General features: G+C 41.0%; 1 protein-coding gene across 1 annotated transcript in view; it reads left to right on the forward strand.

Moving 5' to 3' along the window:
- The window catches only part of LOC128381267 (protoheme IX farnesyltransferase, mitochondrial), a 33,711-nt gene extending 13,829 nt beyond the window's left edge, over positions 1–19,882 (forward strand). The window contains exons 5-7 of the mRNA XM_053341225.1: positions 13,235–13,305; positions 16,751–16,983; positions 18,749–19,882. Of these exons, the coding sequence (XP_053197200.1) occupies positions 13,235–13,305; positions 16,751–16,983; positions 18,749–19,179 (735 nt within the window). The 3' untranslated portion in view covers positions 19,180–19,882. The remainder of the gene's footprint in view (positions 1–13,234; positions 13,306–16,750; positions 16,984–18,748) is intronic.
- Positions 19,883–23,022: the final 3,140 nt, after the last annotated feature.

A 23,022-nucleotide genomic window follows, 5' to 3' on the forward strand; every position in this document is an offset into this window, starting at 1 on the left:
GGAGGTATTAGTGAATAGAAGCAGTCAGTGTAGAACCCCCCCCCTCCCCACCCCCCCACCACACTTTCCCTGTATGTCTAACAGAGAAACTATTCCTCTGGCACTTTTGTCACTGGAGCAGATTGCGGTCAGTGATAACGGGTAGCCGAAGATGCACTCGTTTTTTTGTTTTTTTTTAGAAGGGATCATTTGCACTGGTGAACTTTAGCAGATTGGGGCCAGAGGTTTGCATGCCTACCCACCAGATGTAAAATCACTGAGTGTTGCCAAGCATGAATCTGAATGTTTTTTGTTTAGTCGAACAGCTCAAAATGAGCCTTTTTGACAAGTAAGAGTATTATGATTTAATGTCTTTTGCAATGCTAACGTTAGCCAGATGAATGTACACAGTGTTTTGATTTGTGGTTCTATTTTGCTTTAAAATCAATGCCAGAAAAGTGGATAACAAATTTCATGAAATGACCTGTTGTTTTCTCTTGCACTGAAACTTAATAGTTATGCTGTTTTTTTTTGTTTTTTTTTTCCTCACTGAGTTGACTTCGTTGTAATACATCACAAACTTAAAGCAGAAAGATCAGATAAACAGAAAAACCACCTCAAACGTGTCAAGTTTATTTATGGATGTTTCCGCTTTTACAGTAGCTAAACAATGAACAAAAACTATGTTCCTTTCAAAGCTGATGAGAATACTGATGTAAAAATATGTTGGTTTAGAGCATCACGTTCATATATCTGTGTACAGTTTTTTCTTTTTTCCATGAATCTCAAGTTTGCCCTCTCTATTTGAAGGTAACTTAGCCTAAGGCAAGTAGGAACACTCTTTGTAATACTGAGATCCGTGGATAATTAACAAAAGCAGCTCTGTTTATGGCGTGCCCGTGAGCCAACACTGCATGCTAATTTGATTCAGCTTTTGGGGGCGAGGGCATCATTGCTGGAAAACAAAATAGTTACCAACATGTACCGAGGCTTTTTCTCCAAGCCTAGGGTTCATCTCACACTCTCAAAATCTTAAGTCAAGTTTATTTATTTCGGTAAATAGACCAGCAGCAGTTATTTTGGATGTTTTAAAGATGCTTACAAGCCCTGATTGGGGGTTCTTTTCAAATGGCACACAGAGGGTTAAATTCATTAGTCTATCCATCTTGCCACTTGGTGAAAGATGCATGTGTTATCTTAAAGCTTGCTAGTGGCAGTATTAATTAAGCCTGAATTAGTATTCATGTGGTCAGATGGTCATTGGCAAATTATTACAACTCCATACAGCCTTCTGTTGGGTAATTAACACATTTTACAAACTGACAATTGGTTTGGAGGTAAAATCTAAATCTGAAAAGTTACTTACAAGTGTTAGATAAATGTAGTTGAGTAAAATGGGTTTCGTGGCTTCAACTTCAATGATTAATATAAGTTTTCTCCATCATTATGATTTGTAAGCCCCTCCAGCATTAAAATAAAGAGATGTTCTGGATTTGCATGCAGCACATTGCACCTCATCTACTGAAGAAAGATCATCAGAGATCCCTTTGCCACACTATTGTATTGTTCTCTTTATGGGCTGAGCATTATGAAGACATCACATTATTGCCTGGCACCCTAGATTTACACCTGCTGTCATTTCTTACTACTCTGTAGTTTGAGCAATTACTTCCGTGCTTTCAGCTTCTGCTCGTATTATTTGAAATTTGAAAAGGGCTCTCGCCTGGTCTCCAATGACTATTATTCAGAGTATATTTCCTGAATCCTAAATGCTACCCAGGTCCTCATTCATTATATGATCACACAGCACCCTGAACATTTGAAGAAGCTACAGGTGATATTTAGCATACAAAAAAGGTTGTGCTTTGTATGAACCACACTTTTTTTTTTTTTTTTTTTTTGCTCACAGTCGTCACATTTAAAAGCAGAAAGAAGCAGACTTTATTGTCATGGTGACTGTAACCATGCTAAGATCGTTCAGTGTCAGAGGTAGGCGAGGAATCTTAAATATTTCACATTTTGGAACGCTTTTCCAAGATATGGTCTAACTTAGCAATTTCTACACCATATAAATCTATGTCTCGTGCCATTAAATTCAATAGGATACAAGTTAATGAGAAAGTTCTCTTCTCTCAAAATGTTCTCTTAATATTTAGCACAAATCTGCAGCTGCTGTTTTAAGGTGAACCACAGCAAATCTAGAATAAACTTAGCTACACTGTATCTCCTCCTGTTAATTGTGTTAGGTCCCCTTAAATGCATATGCATGAAGAAGAGGAGCACGTTTCACTGTTCAGACATGTTAAATTGCCGTCAGATTAACATAAAGGAGTTTCAGTAAGTCTGACTCTTTGTGTCTGTGCCTCAGTATAGCATTAATTGTACTCTGTATGCTGCGTTTTGGTCCACCTGCTTTCCTCTCTCACCTGAGGAAGCTCACCTGCTGGGCCGGGTGTGGTCTCCTGTCTGTCTCTGCTTCAGAGACGCTGCACATTGTTAAAAGGATCTTCAGTTATATGATGACACGGCAGCGGGTTAGACTCTGTCATGTAGCAACCGCTGATTACCGCTCACAAGTCAGACCAAAGTGTGTCTGTGGGTGTGTGCAACATGAACATACAGTTATTCTGATGCTTTGTTCTACTATATGAGGCAATTCTTTTTACTCTCTAGCTAACCCTACTTTGGGATCACAAAGGGATTGTAAAACCACACTTTTTCTTTCTTTTGTTTATGTCTACGACAAACTTGACATAACTCTGACATTACACTGCACATATTAACAGTTTTCTCTCATTTCCAAGCCTCCATTGCAAGCCAGCTTTTAAAAACATGGCAGCATTGTCAGCCCACAACAATAAAGGATGTAAGTGTGGCTGCTTTGACTTAACTATGCTTTGAAGGGGCTTCAGTCGTTAAGCCTGTGTTGTTTTTATAAGTTCCCCAAACTCATGGCTGAAGGTAATCTGCATTTTATTTCCCCTGCCCATGGACAGTTTGGGGCTTGTGATAAAGGAGACCTTGTATAATCATTCATGATCCACTTCAGCCGGGAATCATGCTGCACTCATCGTCAGTGGCATTATCAGACCTCCTACACGCCTCCAACACAACGGCCATGAACACAAAAAAAAGGCCTTGAAAGCTAACACAGGCGTTTTACTCCGACCACCATTAATGTCATCGTACAGTCATTCATTTAAATAGAAGGAAGTAACCACTGCTGTGCTGCCATTCATTTTACACCCACACAACTGTAATCAGTTTTAGATGATACACATCAGGACCATAAGAGGTTATACTTGTGTGTGTGTGTGTGTGTGTGTGTGTGTGTTACTCTGAGCGTCTTTGTCTACCTTACCCATATCCTGGGGATTAAACATTTCCGCTGTCTGTGCTCTGGTAGTGCTGCTATTTGGGGGGTATCATATGCCTTTGCTCTTTCTCCTGTCTGTAGACCTTTTATCTGTATCCTTCTCTTATAATAATTGCTTATGAAGAGACACGGTGAGGAGGGGAAGAGTGGCTCCAATTTCAGCAGCCCACAATTTTAATGGCACTTTACCACTCTGAAATAGTGTTCTTTATTTAAGAGGTGCACCCTTTATACAGTTTACTATGAAATAGAGGGAGAAATGTATCTTTTAAGCTTTAAGAAGTCGGATAAAACAACTTCTCTGTAGAAGCAAATGCTAAGATTATGGTCAACTTCCGTTTTCTTTAACTTTCAGACTACATAGCTACATAGCTTTCTACATTCTTTCTTATATGAATTTGATGAAACCAATTAAATAAACATCTGAACTGACATTTTCGGTTATTTATCTGAGAGATTTCACCATTTAGCTTGTCAATAATCAAGGTTTAATCAGTGTTATTCTTTGGTTTGTGACCATTGCTGCGATATCTCTCTGAGGAACTGTGCCAGCACTTACTCTTCCCATTCAGACGTGTGGGAAGCTGTGACACGCCACATCCTGACAGGAAGAATTTCTGTTACATTCATGGGAGAGACAGTTGACAGCTCAATTCTCGAACCCGTCAAGAAGCTAACTGGTTGCCTTTCCACTTGAGGGGATAGCGAGAGCACAGGGATACGGAGAATATGGCAGAGAACAGGATGGGTCTCGGGGGCAGAGCTCTGGCTGTGGGGGAGGACAGACTCTGACAGGAACTTTGTTACCGTGCTCACACAGTCTCCTCCCATTTGCTCCAGCTACTGAGATTGAAACTCACAGATCAATTATTTACTGCTGTTGTTGCTTTTTTGCCACTGTTGACTGTCTGCTCGCTTACTTTCAGAGCATCAGCAAATGTTCCACCTCTGTAACATAGTTTTAAACTTTTACCCATTCTGTTTCCTGTCAGTCAAAAACATTACACTGAAAAGACCGGGGTTAGCACACCAGGAGATGTCTTGAACTGGGTTTATAGGCTGAAAACCGCAGCTTTATAATCAGAGATCTAACACTCTGAGGGCTTTTTTTTATTTAACACCAGCCTCATGTAATGGTTGAGGGGCACTCCCTCCTACCGCTCGAAGCCAGTTGAGAGCAGACCATTGATATTAACCATGTGCTGTCATCGTCTTTTTCGTATTCGAATCCAAAAAGTGGTGGTTATGAAGCTTTGTAGGATATGATTTACTATGTACGCAGTTTCACTCCACTGCACAAACTGAAAAGACAGAGCCTGCAAATCTACATTAAAAGTCTATTTTGCACACATATTAGGTTATTAGTAGAAGTTTATGATCTTTTATATTATTCTCCTGCCTTTCCCCCTGAAGCAAACCGTTCTGCATTTGACCAACTTCTGCTACGTGCTTGTTATCAGGAGTCTAGTTTGCAGAACATGCTGGCGAGGGAGAAAAGGTAGGAGAACAAAGATGCTGATTAAACAATGTCACTTCATGTTCAGTTTGTTGGATTTTACAAGGTATGTCCAGAGAAACTACTTTACGCTGGAGAAAAGGCTGGCAGTGTTAGACCTGTGACGCATATCTCAGCATGCCAGAGTACTAAACTACAAAGCCAGAGGAAAAATAAGACAGCTACAGGACTTGGAAAAATTAACCATTTTTTTGTGATTTAGTTAGTTCACCTGTAGAAGCAAAGGAGAGGTTTCTTCAACTTCACTTATTTCCGAGGTGCACAGAGAAGGGGAAATAGTCAAAGCTACAGCAATGCTTGGAGTGTAGAACAACTTTATTATTAGACCAATGCATTTTGGCTTGGGCCTTCATCAGGGTCATCATAAAATACATAACAAGCAGTATTCAGATAGCATAGTTACTACCCTATTTAAATACTGCTTGTAATGTGCTATAACTGTTGCTGGAGCTTTGACTTAGTTTTTAGCTCACCTGCAATATGTAAAAACTAACACACCATGTGGAATCAGCTGTGTTATCTGTTTGTTCATCTATTTATCTTTACTAAAAGTCTTGTTGGGTCGTCTCAGGTTGTGAGTAACCGCAACGAAATGACTGAATTTCCTGTTAAAGCCGGCGGACGTAAACAAAACGCAGTGAAAATCACAGCAGCTTTTTGTTAAGTTGACTCATTTCATTAAAAGGTAGTCGGGCCTTCATCCCAAATTTTTAAACGTAATATCCTTATAAGGTAATGTTAACACCGGCTGCACGCTGAACCAGAGCTCACTATGTGTCGTTGTCTTCGTCTTCGTCCCTCATCATTTTTGATTTGAAAGGCTCGTTGAATGAGCCCGTCTAGATGAAGGAGTGGATTTTTGGTACGGGTCACGGCCGCAAATACAAATCTGCCAGAGGTGCTGACGGGTGCTGTCACATTTGAGAGAACAGTGAGGGCCTTCATACACTTTCACTCCTTATCAGTTGTAATTCCTAAAGAGCTGCCTTTCTACGGGATCTCTACAATGAGCCATATCAGGGCAGTATTAAAGCTGACACACACACACACACACACACACACACACACACACATTCGCATTCACACCCATTCCAGTCTCCTTGTGGTCAGACACAGCTGCGGACGAAAAATCTAAACACTCTGATTCTCTCAAACATACACACGGTCATGCACATGCCGCCTTTTCAACTGCACCCAAACTGTTGAGAGGTTTTGCATGTCATGTCAGTCTCACCCGCACAGTTATTTGCAAATGCCTACTGATGGCGGAAAGGACTGTTTATTTCTTTTTAAACAAATGACCACACACACACACACACATACACACACACAGACGCGCACACACACTGCCTCGCTCTATGTATTCAGATTTCACTTGATATGTTTTCCCACAGTATGTAAGACTGAATAGAACAAAGTCAAGTGTGTGCCCAGTTAATGGTAATCAGGGAACTGGAGTGAAATACCCTCATTAGTAAGAACGTTAACTTATCAGGCTGAGACGAGAGATATGGCCAGCCAGCACTCCAAGAAAGGAATTTGTCTTGTTTGCACAGTTGATATGTTTACAGTGGAGTGAAAATGAATGTCTGCCAGCACGGCCCTATGTCTGGATCTATGACAAATAATACCAAAACCACTTTCTGCAAATAAAGACTAATATTCCAAACTCGAGCCAACTCACCAAAAGATTACATTTATAAGTAGCACGTTTATTAATCAAAATCTGGCGTCGTAAGTGGTACGTGCTATTTCTGTGGTATTAAACAAACATGACCTGTGATTAAATATCTTTTCATTTTTAAGCTCGCTGTCATCTCCATTGCAATCCACCCAAGAGTTTGGCTTGTAATCCGAGTCCTCCCTCACACTAGGAGGCACTGCAGCATGGTCACAGTGCAGCTTTAAATGATGAAAATAGTGATAGGATGGGACATATAAGACATGCATGATGAAGTATGGCGTCACTTTTAAACACTAGGTACATATTCCCTCAGGCCTCCTGCTGTAACGACTTCAGACTCTCCTTTACAGAACAAACACTCATTTGTCTTTTGTGGCTCACTTAAAAAACTTTTCTTAAGTTGTTTGTGGATGTAAAACGGCTTCTGTCAAAGCTTCCTTTTGATCATGATGAGTTAGGGAAAAAAAGCAGCATCTAAGAATAATCATCTATACTTTTAGCTTTTTTTTCAGTTTTTCTCCATTTCACTCTTCATCCTCTTTTTTTTTGTTCAACCATTCCATCCTTCTCTTCATCGCCCAAGCAGTCAAAGTACAGCATGCCTCTGTCCCCCGCAGTAAGCTTTCCCAGATCCTGCCCATATCTTCACAGGCAAACGGACTGATTATCGGCAGGGCAGAGGTAATGCGGGTCTGCTCGGCATTAATTGGCTGATTAACATGAGGACAGTTTAGCACTTCACTGTCCCACACTCAGGCCATTAATCAAAGAGGGTCCATGCCAGCTGAACTGCTGCCAGAAGCTCTGCACAGCTACCACTATAAAGAGAGGGAGAAGGGTTGTGGGTTCAGCCCAGCACACATCACTGAAAAGGAGATGTGATCCACTCTTTGGCCAGACAGAGTACTGCAGTCTTCCAACAGTGGTGCTTAGAAAGACCCAAAGGAGACTTGAGGGTGCAGCAGCAGCAGGATTATTCAATTTTTTTTTAAGTTCTGGGATTTAGAATACACATATATAAAGAGGTTGTTACCACATGGTTAATTATGTGTGTTGTGAAGGTTTGAAGTCAACATGTCTGAGGATATTTAGTGCATGTATGTGTTACTGTGCGGACCTGTAAACATGGACTCATTTTTTTGGTTTTTAAGTGATTTTCTAGTTACTTCTTTTTTTTTTTTTTTTTTTTAATCTTGTGCATTAAACAGTAAAAACAATTAGAGCTTTTCATGTCTAATCACACCAGCCGATTCCCTATCATTTCGTCACATCAAAGGATCGCAGAGGGCGAGGACCCCGAAGAACATCTGCCGGCTGTCCATAAGCAGCATTCCAGACACAGACACATGTCCGGTTTTTTATCTTTCACCTCAACCGCAGATAGTGTGAAATAAATATTACTGTTTTAAAGTGACGGGAGATGTCCACCACACTTTTTTTTTTTTCCAACAACTTCATTTTTTTTCCTTGAACCACAGCCCAGTTTCTACTTGGGTGTTGTGAATTCAAATCAAAATGTCTATCATGGAGCATTTTGAATACTTTGATTGTAGATACTGCCTGATGTTAAAAGGATCATTCATTATCTGTACGCTGGGTAGCTGCTTGAGGTTTTAAACAAACTCTGGTAACTGTCTCTATTTCTTTATCCACATTTTATTATCTTACTTTTTTTTTGTAGACATAAAAGGGAAGCATAGGATACACACATCAGTGTTAAGACGGTGAGTAATACCGAGGCTCACAGTGCATTTCATGTGATGTGAAAATGAAAGCCTTACTCTGGCAAAGATGTGCGCCATGATATGGATATGGCTATATTGTGCAGTCCACTGTGCCGTTCATTCATCTTGTAAACCACCACCCACAGTCTCTAATTACAATGCACACTGTCTGCCCAATGTCCGTGGTCAGCCTCCCTTCTCTCTCTAAACTTTTATCGTGTTTCCTCCTTTTTTAAGATCATCTTCCTATTTTCTAATTCCTTCTCTAGCTCTCTTTCTCAGTTCTGCCTCTTATGTTTCTGACTTATTCCCCTTTTCTTTTTTTAGCACCTCCGCTCACACTCACAGACACACACAAGTTCGTGCTAATTTTAATAAGTAGTTTGGAAGTGTTAAACAGGTTCTTGCTGTGGTAAGAACCTGCTCACATGGCTACAAGACAAAACATCAATGGCATTTCTGTGACAGAACAGAGGTCCCATTACCACCACAGAAACACCTTGAAATAACCTTGATCTGCCGTACCGCATTTTTTTTGTGTTTTGTGTAACGAGTCAGGTCGCATGCTTTGCTCTGTTTTGTTCGACGACTTTTCTTTCATTAGACTTCAAAAACAAAAGTGTACGTCTGCCAGAACCATTGAATCGACTTCTGAGGAAAGCTTAATCTATGTAAATCTTTGACGGCTTGTTTGTCAAGTGGCTGATCAGAGACGGTTCACAGTTGGTGTTGAAGAGGGCTTTGAGAGCTCTCACGCTCTTAAGTAGACTTGGCTCGCATGCATTCGGAGCAACACCCTGCCCTGTAGATGTTTGAGTATGCCATTCAACTCCAATGTGCAAACAGGTGACATTCTGACAAGTGATGACTTTGGTCTTTTGTTGTTGGGTTTAGCCCGCGCACCTGGGCTTCCTTCGACAGAGCGAGAGAGACACGCTGTTTAGGCCAGCTGATGTTCCCGTGAGCCAAAGCTATACAGCTGCTCGGCCTTGTGTGTGTGTTCTTGCGTGCGTGTGTTTAGGCACACTCTTGCCTCTCGAGTAAACACAGTAAATGCACAGCGTGTTGTTACCCTATCACACCTCTCCGCCCTTCGCTACACTTCCGATCAGAGGTGTGTTTGTCATGTACAGTCGGTAAAGACAAACCCTTTCCCCTTGAGAAGCACAATTAAAGTATAAGAATGTCAATTTCTCTGTCTAGTTTATTGTCTTTAAATAAGAGGTTATACTTCCAACTTCACATCTACTGAATCTAATGTAACGTTTTATTCACTTTGTCAGAATTACATAGCCCTTTAAACTCCTTTTTTAGTGTTTAATTTAGACTCATCAAACCAACACATTTTGTGGTTTAGAATCACCATAAATTATAACGTAATACAATGCCAAGTCGTCGTCCTCAGCTTCGGCACAAGAATAGGAAGTGCCTCCCCGCAGCCTGTTATCAATTGAGGCCTGGTGGTTGGCCGTGGATCACGTTCAGTCTTTGATAGCTCGGAGGTTGTGGCAGCTGTACCCCCCCCCCCCCTCCCCCCCCCTTCTCCTTCACTTCTCACATCAGTCGCGCCTGTTTTCCGTCATAATCTGGCAGATAATTGTCTTTACAGTTATGAGTTTTATGTGTGTGTGTGTGTGTGTGTGTTTGTGTGCATAATTGAAACCAGCAGCCAGACTCTCCGTGATTTCCGGTTTAGTCTCCCAGCCACCTCTTGATGGATGTCCCCAGCCGATCCATAGAGTCTGATATTGAGCGAAGCAATTTTTAAAATTCATACAACTATCTGGTATTTAAAGCCTGATGCCTGCAGAGCTCATGAAATAAATAGTGGCTACTGTTTCAGAGGCATTGTACACATGCGTCACAATAAAAGCCTAATATGAATATTGTATATGGTTCACGCAACCTCAACTGACACTCTTTATTTACAGATACCATACTAAATACTGTAGGATGCTAAAGAAAGTAAAGGAAAGCTATGATGCACATTCTTTTTCATTTGATTATTCTATTGGAGGCAAATACTGACTGTTTATTAAGACAAAGGTGCTTGCTATTAAGCACCTTTGGGACATTATCCTATGAAATTGAATTGCAGAAATGTTTAATCATCTCCAATTTTTATTTATTTTCTTATGTGTTGCAGTGGAAAGATTAGAAATAATACTTTTATTTGCCTTTTAATTAATAACAGAAACATGTTAATTCACAATAATTAAATTATGAATAGTATTATTGTCTCTTTAATGTAGAGTATGTTGGAGGTAGGTCTAAATTTTACCAACAGCTTCATAGTGTTTTCTAATAGTGGGATCATTAATATACACTACACTGGTCTGAAGTACCCTACTGGAGACTGAGCTTGTTGCTATAGATACCATTAAATGGGTGAAAATATTGTCTAAATACCCGTGACACTCCCATCACATTTAAACATTACTACTTTTGAGACCTACCTGTAGCAGCACACGTGCACGCACACAAAATACAAATGGCCCAATTATTTTATTGCCTCCACTGTAACACATGGCAATGTTGGGCGGAAATAATGACATGGGCTGAGGGGGCCACTGATGCGAACCAGATGAGGCAGTCCAACTTAAAAGGCAGAGAGGGAGGAACGAGAGCAGAACTGGACAAACTGTGAAACGACAACACAGCACGCAGTGGGGTGGACTGAGTGACTTTGACATTCGCATCATATCATCCGTATACACACAGGAGAGGTTCATCCAAACACTGTCAGCGCTGTAGATCTCCTGGTTTCATGTACTTTTCTCACTCTGCAATATTCCTCTTTGCTTCTGTTATTGTCTGTACTGGTGTCTCATACGCCTGTGGGGGCACAGTGCACAGAGCGCTTTTGTCCTCTGTGTCCTGGTCGTCTTCTTTTTTTTTTTTTTACATGTGCAATGATGTTATTGGAAACTAAGTGGATCCTTTTTTATGTGAGCAGTGTTGCAATGAGCTTGGCCCCAAGCCTGCCTGAGGCCTGGTTCAGCACTGCTCAGCTTTGGCCACAAAGTGTATTTCTCTCTCATGTGGCCCCTGACCCCCTGACGCATTTCCTGACCCAGGAAATAGAATTAACACCTCAGCCTGGACCTTTAGGTCCCACAGCCGCATACGCAGCTGTGCGTTAGCTTAGCCCGATCTAGTCAAACCCAGCTAGCTGCTAGTGCTCCATGACAACTGAGGCCAAGATGGAAAAGGAAAGCAGGAGATTTTCATTTGAGCATATGTGAAGAGCTTATTATTTTTAATTTCTTTGGGTGTGTGAAGAGTTTTTGGTGCCATTGCAATTTCAGCAATAACAAAACAAGAACATATATTTACCCACTTTTCTAAATGTTGGCATGACCGTCAAAAGCTGTTTCTAATATTATTCATGGTAGATTTCACTTCAGAATAGTAGAATATGGATTTCTTGAAAGCTTTATGTTTCCTCAAATGAGCACAAGTTAACTTTTCACTATTTCACAACTACACTTTGACTAAAGGGTTTCTAACCAGAAAACTCATTAATGGCTCATTCACTGTAAACTATAATACCAAGTCAGACAGCCCAACGGCCCAGATGGAAATTCAGGGCTGGCATGTCAGCAGAGTCGTTTTGTTGAGTGTGGCTGACCTCCTGCTCCGAGAGGTTTGGTGTGCCTCCCAAATGCCAAACCTCGTCCAAGACGACCAAATCGTTATCAAACATGTTTGATCTTTTCATAGGTGGTTTGCATTTGGAGCTCGACTTAAGTTACAGTGCATTAGATCTTAATGGTCCAGTCTACTTCCTAATGTTCTTCAAAATAAAAAAGTATGTGAAATATAATGTCCTCCACCAGGGTTTTTTAATAACATGGTGGCTTTCCGATGTCATGAGTGTAGTAAATCTGGGGACTGGGGTTTAAGAAGAGAAAAGTGGATTATCTGTTTATTAGATATTTTATGTGAACTATATATCAGAATGGATGTATCTTGATATTCAGCACTCAAAGTGCTTTATCTGTTTTCTTCATTAGTCAAAGGCTCTTGTGCAGGCAAGCAAATACACACATTTATGTGCACTTGATCACACATACACACACACACACATACACACACAGATTAGCCAGTTCCTGCGTTTAAGCACCCCATGTGTTTGCATTTTAGTCACACATTGCCAATCTCATGGGAGCACTTTGAAGCAATACTCCTCCAGAGCAGATCATAAAACAGGAGTATAAGTAGTTTTTCACATAGTTGTATCCCAGAACACCCCACCACCACCACCACCACCACCACCTCCCACCCTATAGCTCACTGCCTCCACCTTCCACCTCTAGTCCATTTACTCTGGAAGTACAGGGTGAGCATTTGGTGCAGAGATTTGCTGCGACCATGCAATAAGCCTGCTCCCCTCACATTGTTTCTGTCCAGATCTTGCATAGAAAGACTCACAGAGGCAGCCGCGGTAGAAGGGTCCCATCTCTCCTCCTGTCATTTAGTGCTGCTCTAGTCATTATGAATGTAACAAAGTGGTCTGTGCTTATTTGGGCTACTGGGCTGCATTTATATTCATGTGAAGACAAAACCAACGTCTGAGACCATACAGGCAGGAGAAATACACACTCACTCACACTTTGCTTGTTTGAATCTGCAGAATTATTACTGTCTTCTAGCTGGAGGCCAGTTTAAACTTTCACATTGCTCAATACAGAAAACTGAATTTTTTGACTCCATCTTCACCTGAGTTGCAGTAAGGGAGGGAAAAATAAGACCTAAACTACAGCCATAGAGTTAAATACTAAATATAATTAAATTTTTGAGCAGTCTACAATATGCGGAGATCCTACATGATAAAGTGTGTGTGTGTGTGTGTGTGTGTGTGTTTGTGTGCATTGATGGTGACAGTGTTTCCTCCCTTGTTTTTGTCTGTTTGTGTTCCCAGCATTAACCCACTTGTTCTTCTGCCTCCACAGTACTTTGAGGTGCCTTTTGACTCCAACATGAACCGCACAAAGAACCGTCCACTGGTCCTTGGACAGATCAGGTACAGTGTTTTTGTTTTTCTTATTTAACTGCATCTGCCTTTTTCTTCTCTTCATGATCCTCTGCATGAACTACCTGGCAGTGCACCACCCCCCCACCCCCCTTCTTCACTCTTTATTTACTTTAAAAAGACAATGAAGAATGACTACAGGAGGAGGGAGATGCAACAGCTCAGCGTGAGTCAGGGTATAATTCGGTGCAGAAGCTGCCCAGCACGCTGCATGACAGCTACCGAGCCACACAAGCTGAATTATGTACAATTGATACTACACAAATAACAAAGTCTGCTGTTTTCTCGCTCGCTGACCTTATCAAGAATTTTTTTTTTTCCCAGCAACATAACATGATCCGTGATGTAATAAAAGCCTATGTGTATTTGTGGGTAGCATTATTATGAAGAGTACACCTTAAATAAAACAAAAGCCCTGAGCACACATCCTGTATTCATTTACAACCTTCTGTCTCACTATCAGTTATTATGAGCTGCTGTTGTATGTAGACGAGCAGCAGCCAGAGATCATAGCTGCAAATAACAGAAATGCATGCCAGCAGTAACAATCCTCTGCTTTACACCTGTCAGCTGTAATGTGAGCTTGTTAGCAGGAAAGGAGGGAGGAGCGGGAGGATGGAGGTGAGGGTGTAGTTTACCTGGTCGCCCCCCTACTTTGCTAATTCCACTGTTAAGATGTCAGATAACCTCTTTATTGTGGCTCACTGAACTGCGTGCATAGCCACGCTTCTACAAATCTGACTCAGTGACTGGATATGCTCGTCTCTACCTGCTCCTTTGGGAGACACACAGATATTCACTGATGCATTCAGGAAAGAAGAAAAAAACACACAAAAAAAAACAACACACAAATCCACCACTTGTCCTCTTCATTGTCAGAGCCAGGAAACTGTCTGCTTCGCATTTCAGTCTTACAGGAAAGGCTCTTATCTCTCCTTTCGTTTTTATTCAAGGAGAACAAAAGCAAACAACTTGTTGGCATAAGAGGAGGAAACACCTTAGACTATCAATTAAATCCACATACAGCTAATAAGTAATAAGACAAAGCTAGATACCTCTTTGTCCGACTAACATATGCTAGGAACATAGACACTTTATGACTTTATAACAGCTTGAATTGTACCACCTACACGATTCTGAAACTTCACAGCTATCTCATCCCAGGCTCAGGAATTCCGCATTGACACACTGTTTAAAAGTGGACTCTTGTGCTGTTGAGCTGGTGATTGAAGATGTCCTGTCAGTGTCTAAACATTGCCTCTTCTCTCTGGCTTTTAGCCTGTTCCTGACATAAGGAGGCGTGTCTGCCTGTCCATAAGACACACAGAAACACTATATCTCTCGCTCTTTGTACTCCCCCCTCTCCCTCTTTTCTCTCTCTCACACTTACAACCCTGCGCAGAGACAGACAGCAGATGGGAGGCTGGACTGTCCTGTCAAACAAGCCATCAGAGGGCCACATTTTACACATTCTCCATGTTGTCCTCACAGCGAGGCCTCGAAGAAGCCGAACGATGCTCATCAGCTGCGTCTGTCCTTTTGTGTGAGACTCTGTGTGTCCCATATGCTGGCGACACCGGAAAGAGTTTGTCATCTTACACGCATCATCTTTACCACCTTTTTATTCTTCCTGTGTGAAATGTGCATGACCGCCCCCCCCCCCCCCCCCCCCCCCATCCTTTGTAGTGGTTTTGCAGAGTTTGAGCCGTCCATATGTGATGATGCTGAATAACTCTCAGCCTGGAACAAAAAGAGAAGGAACAAAGAAGAGCAGTTTCATCAACAGGGGAAACTTTTTTTTTTTTTTTTTTTTTTGGCTGAAGATAGTTATGATTAGCAACACAGTGTGTGGTATGAAGGGATTCTTATCATCTGCCATCTGATCTGCTCCATTCTTGCAAAGATTGTTCAAGCTTCTTCTGTAGCTTTCAACTGCATCTCCCACATGGTATTCATTAGGGCTGCAACCAACAATCATTTTCATTATCAATTAATCTGTCAGGAAATGGTGAGAAATGTTGATCACTGTTTCCCAAAGTCAACTTTTTAAATCCAGACCATTAAAATATCAGCAGGAGATTTTGTTGTTTTTTTTTTTGTTTTTTTTTTAAGGCCAACAATGAGTAAGAATTTTGTAATCCTGTGTATTGATCTCTTGGCGGGGAGCTGAACTTCACTCACCCTCAGCTCTGTCTGCAGTTTCTTCCATCCCAGCCATAATTTTTTATTTTTCCTCAGTTTGTTTTCCTTGTTTTTTTGTTTTCTCTTCCAGCATGTGTTCCTCTGTGGCTGTCATATATGTTTGTGGAAATAGTTGCAATGTGTGGGATGTCTAGTCTTTGTGGTTTACAGTAATCTTTTAGTAGGCTTTTCCCAATTTCACACCAAATTTGGAAGCCTATGATTTTGAGACACATTTGTAAACTGTTTATTTCTCTGACCACTTGAATGCTTCCCAGGTAACTTAAGTTTAAAGTAGATTCTTCCTGTTTCTTAAACACAATGACTAAACCTCCTCATGTTTAGCATTTGGATCCCTGGCCTTCATTGTGGTTTAACCAGATTGCCACATCCTGGGCTTTCTGTATTGACCTTACCTACCTGACGTTATGACTGCGGCCGAGTCAGACTGTAAGCAAAGGACAGTAAAGCCGCCTCAGGCCATGTGACGCACTCGCTCCCTCCTCTGACCCCCCGCTGAGCAGCCCACAGCCAGACTGTCAACAGCCCATAGCCAGCCTGCACAGCCCCACCTCAGCCCACATAAAACAGACATAACACCACTAATCACATTAATGCACCAATCTCCCCGCTCGGCCACACCACCAAAATAAAAGCCCTGTTTGCTTTTTGAAGAAAAGGGCCTGCGTTTGGTCAAGATTTTAATCTACCCTCTCTTTAATTTATGGAGCATTTACTGGTGAATTTGAACCAGACCTTGCCGGCACTGCTTTCAATAAAAGACGAGTGGAGGAGGAGGAGGAGGAGGAAGTCTTCATCCGGCTAAAAGCCTGAGCCACAGTGGTTTTCTTCAGCTAGTTTTGATCTCTGGCGTGTGCACATGCTCTTCATCTTGCCGGGCTACTTTTATCCCTGACAAACTCTTATCAGATGAGCTTCCTCTAAGCCTCCCGTTTTGAGTCTCAGCCATGCTCTGCTGACTGTCAGTGTGTGGCCCCCATGGGTGCGTGCGCGTGCGCGTGTGTGTATGTGTGTGTTGAGCTATCATTGTCTTATCTGATGTCTCTAGAAGCTCACAAAACATTATCATCTCATAGGTTCCCATGATGGTGATGAGCTTTTGTCTGCTGTGTACTGTTACTCGCTTTTTATCCAAAAAACATCTGAAACATTCCTTTTGTATATTCTTTTTCTTTTTCTTACTGATTTACCTGATTTTCACATTTGTTTGTTTTTTCTTTTCTTTCTTTTTCAGTCCCCTTCATGCCGTGTCCTTTGCTCTGGCCTGTGGAGTTCCTGGAGTGGCGCTGCTCACACTGGCCGCAAACCCCTTGACGGGCTTCCTGGGCGCCCTCAACATCTTTCTCTACACGAGTTGCTACACACCGCTCAAGAGACTCAGCATCACCAACACCTGGGTGGGAGCAGTGGTGGGTGCCATACCTCCCGTCATGGGCTGGACAGCTGCCACAGGCTGTCTGGATCCAGGTAAGACTCATCAGCTGAGATATGGACTGATTAGAAGACTGTAGTTTATGTACACGTGCTGGAACATTAGTTGAGAATAGGGCTCTGACAGTATGGATTTAAAAGCAATATATACCCTGCAGTTTGGCGTTTTAAACACCAGCCTTTGTTCATATGCAGAAACAGGCCAATGCCTCAGGTCTTACGTAATAACCAGTCCTTAGCAACCGGAGAGCAGTAAGTCTGGCTAGCTGGATAGCATAATCAGGAATACTGTGGTGCAAACATGTCTCGGTGAAGATGAGGGCAAAGCAGTTGGTCATTTCTCTCCGCGAGGTCAGAAGCAGTTTTGGGTAGTGTAGTTTATGTCAGTGGAGTGGACATTGACAGCGAAGATTGACGAGAGAGCTGGTCAACTGGAGTTAGCCTTTAGCTTAGCTTGGATGACAACTGACTTGCTGTGCTTCCATGTCCTCCGTTTTTAGGTTAGATAACATTATGTGAGCTGGTTTGTGGTTCATCAGGACCTCTCTGACCAGCCCTGATCTCATACTACATAACAAGTGCTCAGAGTGTACATTAATGCTGCAAATATTTAGTGGGCTTTTTTCAGCATGATATATAATACATGTTAGCTTTTCAGCTGTAAATCAAAGCAGCTCTATTCCATTCAATTTCCATTTAAGAGCACCACTGATTCCATGGCAACTCATGCTATTCATCAAAGCTTTAACCAACAATCTAGCCCATACTGTGGCTCAGCCTTTGAGAGGAAGTTGCCCTTTGAATGAACTGTTGGTTATCAAATTATGAACCCTAATGAATACAGTAAATAAAACTACACAGTCAGCCTTCTCTAAATGTCCCCTCAAAGCAGTTGTGCACTGGTTTCCAGAATGAGTCCCAAACCACTGTTTTCATGCTGGATTTTACGTGTTTACTAAAAAGCAGGACAAAAGAAACCTGTTGCTCTGTGTTACATGTGTGCTGACTCATTGATTAGTATTTGAAGTTCACATAACACCCTACATGTTGGTTTGTTGCCCTCACACAGGATGTGAAACACAAGCCACTGTCACTATAAGCTAAGTGCTAGTAAAAGTGTCTTTGCTTCCTGTTAGTACACCAACTTCTGGTTTGACTCATTTCAACTCATAAATGTGACACTAAACAGGACAGTGCTCCTGAGAACAGCAGTCCCTCTGCAGAAAGATATCTTTAAAGATTATCAGTGTCAGTTTGTGTTAGTTAAGGTTGAGATAATGATAATAATACATATAATTGTTTATATTGGAGGAAAACATTCACAATTTTAACTGTTCTACAAGTTGACATTGCCATGGTGATCTTTGCTGCAAGGACTGGCCATAGTCATGACTGAAAGCACTGTTTATTCTCTACCATTCACTCACTGAGGGATAATTATGAGATTGTATATGAAGACATCAGGAGCAGATGCAACACTGCTGCATTGTAGAGTATTTTATTGTGGAAAATTTGTTGAAATAGCAGCTTCTGTTTTAAAATGGATCAAACATTTTTCTAAACTTTTTTTTTTCTTTTTTTTCTCTTTTTAAATGTGTAGAGTAGTAGGAGTAGAGAATGTTTGTATTGCATGATTCAAGAATATGCATTTGGTCAAAAAGAAAAAAATCACAACATAAAAATCTATTTATTTCAGTATGTGGTCTAATATGTGGCATGTTGATTGTTAGAGACTCGCAGTCTGTATCATTAATCCTCTCCTTCCTCATTCTTTTATCTCTCCCTCCGTCTCACCCCCTAGGTGCTTTATTGCTGGGTGGTTTCCTGTACAGCTGGCAGTTCCCTCACTTCAACGCCCTGAGCTGGAACTTGAGGGAAGACTACTCCCGTGGCGGCTACCGCATGATGTCCGTCACCCACCCCGGCATGTGCAAGCGCGTGGCCTTGCGTCACAGCCTGGGTCTGATCGGCCTCTCGACCCTAGCACCCGTGTTGGACGTCACCACCTGGACCTTCCCCATCATCTCCTTACCCATCAACCTGTACATCAGCTACCTGGCCTTCCGCTTCTACCGCAAAGGAGATCGTAACAGCGCCCGCAAGCTGTTCTTCTGCAGCCTCTGGCACCTGCCCATGCTACTGCTGCTGGCGCTCACTTGTAAGAAACCTCGCAAAGATCAGAAGGACACAGCTCTGACTCCGGCGTCTGCACCCCTCACAATGCCAAGCTAACTAGATTTTATATTCCCCACTAACCACTGATCCACTGAGATCCTTACTTGAGCTGAGATACTCCTCCAGTGTCTCGGTCTGTTTGGACGGTTCCGTGTTATGGGCACATGATTTTACCAGTGTTTCATTTTACCCAGTGATGCTCGCTGAAGATCAGGTAATGAGCTGGACATAATTTGGATCAAAGTAGCTGATTTACAGAAAACACACTGAATTATTACATCTGGTTGTAAACGTTTCAATGTGTGTGTACTGTATATATTCTGTATTTATTTATATAGAGGCCCACTAGTTTTTCTCCATGTTGTACATGACTGATGTTAAATGACCTTGTACAGTGTAAATTGCTCCTGTGGATTCAGTTTATTGCATTGTACAAAAATACATAAGAGAAAAAAGACAAATGATGGACAGGAAGTCATGTAATCAAGAAACTAATCTTTTGATTTTCAGTCAGTGCATAAAAATAGGACAAATATAAACTGATTTTGAAGCAGCTACGACATTTCATATCTATTGATTGTTGTTCTGACTTATACTTGATCCCTGTTACTTGACAGTTATTAAGCCTCATTGTGTTTTGCTATTCAGCAAACTAACTGATGAGTCATTCATTTGCATAATGCTTTATTTCAACACGGTTAGCCTGCACCAAAACAGAGGGAATAGTAAACCCTTGTAAGACACACAAGGGTAATGTTGTCTGACAATAAACATGTCATGATTGTAGTCATGTCTTTTGTGTCATCTTTCACTCGTTCAATGTTTGCACTCAAAACTCAATTTTGAATTTATTAATTGCACTGTACACCTGATTTAGAGGTCTCAATGCTATGCCTCGTTAAGTACTGGTGCTGACTCAGCATGCAAATCATATACGGATTTCAGTTTCAATTATAGCCTTAGTGGATCTCCTGGCTTTAAGCACAAATCACCATCCCTCCAATAAGCTTTGTTTAACAGGCCACCTCTGCACCTGTCAGTCAACATGTGCTCCCCTTCCGCCCCTTTACCCCTATAGTTTTGGGATTTGGTTACATTTCCATCACCACGCTCGGAGGAAACTAGCGCCAACCTTCCCCTCGCTGCCATCCTCCCCTCAATAAAAGGCTAGCTATGGGATTTAGCCAAGGCCGGGAGACCTGAAACGACTTGACATCCTCGTAAAGCGTCTGACCGGATACAGAGTTTCATATCAGAGGGGTGAAAGGGGAGTGATCGAGCCAGCTGTTACAGTTGGGAAAAACACACACACACACACACACACATTCAACCTGTGTGAAGATTGAATGTCGTTGCCAACCTCCAGAGCTCAGTGTGACGGCCTGTCATGGTTTAATACCTCCGCTCCGACAGAGGTGCAGCAGTGATGGTGGTGGTGGTGGTTGTCTTGTCTTGTCCCATCAGCCAAGAAAGCAGCTCTGTTCTCTTTCCTAAATCTCTGGAGTTAGGTGTCATTTCTACTTTCTACAAGCATGTGAATGATATTAAATATGCACATACAGCATTAGACTTACAGCTGAAGCACAACCTACTGAGGCTTAATTTCTTCCGTAGATTACACAGGAAGGATGACTGAGCTGCAGAAAGGTAAATTCATCCTTTTGGAATTACCATTTTTTCATCCTTATCTATCAAAGTTGGTTTTGGGCAAGTTCACTCTTTGATTTAGATGTAACATGGTGATTTTGTTTTTTAAAAGCCACAAATATATTTTACTGTTACTTCACTTGGATGAGCTTGGCTGTGTAGAATCATGTATGTGCAGTTTGACACTAGAAAGCTTCTCTCTGCTCCATCATCTTCACTTTACACACAGGCAGGATTTTGGGAGGATTGTATGACATCACACCTACTGATAAACGGCTTTCATTTACATCTTGTGTCTAATACTTCTACTTTGGAAATTAAAAATATTTGCAGTTGTTGATTTATCAGTGATGGAGAAAGATATATGGAATTTTAAGAATTTGAAATCATGTAATTAAACTTTTATTTCTGAAAAAAAAACAATGACACAAATTATTATTATTATATAGTATATATGGCAACACTTAAAAGGGTACAAATACACTTTAAATAATGCATGAGTCATGATTTAATGCATGAATTAATTGGATTTAAGTACTTTGTTTTTGACTATAATTTGGTTTCACTAACATTTAACTGATGTTTTTTCTTCTTCTGTAGTTAAGCTAATAGGCTAATTGTGACTATCTTGCTAATTTACTCCTCTATATATACATTTTATTTTCTAAAAAAGCAACATAGTCTGTTTTTTTTTAATTATTGTCTCATCTTGAACTATAAAAAACTATTTCAGTCCTTATACTACAGTGGATTCCTGTTGTTCACCATTATCAATGATCAAGTCACTATGAATTTATATGATTAGTTTACAATTCATAGTCAGTTAATGATAATGTTAATTCACTCTTATTACATTCAATGACCATTTTCATATCCACACTTAAAGTATAATACAACCTGATCATGACCCGGACCACCGGATGTAGATCTTTGCATCTGAAAGTAAAAGAGTAGCTGAATTAAGGCTGATTTAATATATGGGTTAATTTTTGAGTTGCACCTTTATTTAAAATGTTTGCCAGTATTTTCTATGTCTCTGAACATATCTGCAGGAGATCTTTTTAGTATTTTTAGTGACTTTGTAACTTGGTAAATCCTTCAGGAAGACCACAAGATCCTTGTTGAGTACCATCTATCAACTTAAATTATTAACACCTTACATAAAATAGCAGTTGACTCCTAAATCATTAGACATTTATCACACTTTGGTCTAAAATGATGGAAAACTTCAGAAAGTTCAAGTATTATTATTTCACAAGCCAACAATATTTTATGAGTACTTCTCCCTCTCCTATTTCACTCTTTTTCATGCATTAAAAAAAAAAAGAAAAGAAACACCAAGCTTCTTTTTCCCATTGCAGATATCAGTCATTAAATCATTCATGTTATTTGCCTGTTCAGTGTGAGCCGGAGCTTTTTAGAGCCAGAATCAACAAACTGAAGAGCGAAATATGCATCTGTAAACAGGAGAGAGTCCCCAAACAGCAATCTGCAGTCAACCTTAGTGCAGCAGCTTTAATATCCACACATACTCTCACTCTCACATCAAGAGAGAAAAGAGAGAGAAAGGGGGAGAAATACTGTACAACAGCTCCGATTCCAGGACCAGGACTGGATATACACTGCTGATGAAATCTCAGGATGACGGAGACGGAGACGGATGACCTCTGGCCCTTTCTTCAAAAGGTTGGTTGTTGCAAAATAGAATCCAAAAAGAGCTGTAGTAATCCTAAAGCAATATTTAGACTGAAACTATACAACCAGTACAGTAAAACTACCCCCTATACGTTCCTGTGGGAGGATTAGAGAAAATAATACTTTAACATCATAGAGGAGGGGGGGGAATACCATCCAGTACGCATGAAAACCATGAGCACAAGCAACAAGTCTTTTTATTTTTTTTTATCTCACACAAATATATATCTTTTTTTTTATAAAATGCGCAGTTTTTCTATGAGATTTTAAAAAATATTAAGGCGTGGCTTTGAAAACTAGAAAAGTCTGTTCATGCATATAATTAAAATACATTTGAGTGGATGCTGCGTTCATTTGAATTCATTCGTTTAAAAAAAAGAGGAGAAAAAAAAAAGACAAATGTTGCTGTGGTTGGCTCTGTTTCATATATGTGAGTCCCCGCGGTTTGCTTTGAGTCAGTCTCACATGAAATATATTCCGACTCCAAGTTTTTCTTTTTATCATCTCTCTCTCTCTCTCTCTCTCTCTCTCTCTCTCTCTCTCTCTCTCTCTCTCTCT

The sequence above is a fragment of the Scomber japonicus genome, chromosome 20, assembly GCF_027409825.1.
Source record: "Scomber japonicus isolate fScoJap1 chromosome 20, fScoJap1.pri, whole genome shotgun sequence".
NCBI lineage: Eukaryota > Metazoa > Chordata > Actinopteri > Scombriformes > Scombridae > Scomber > Scomber japonicus.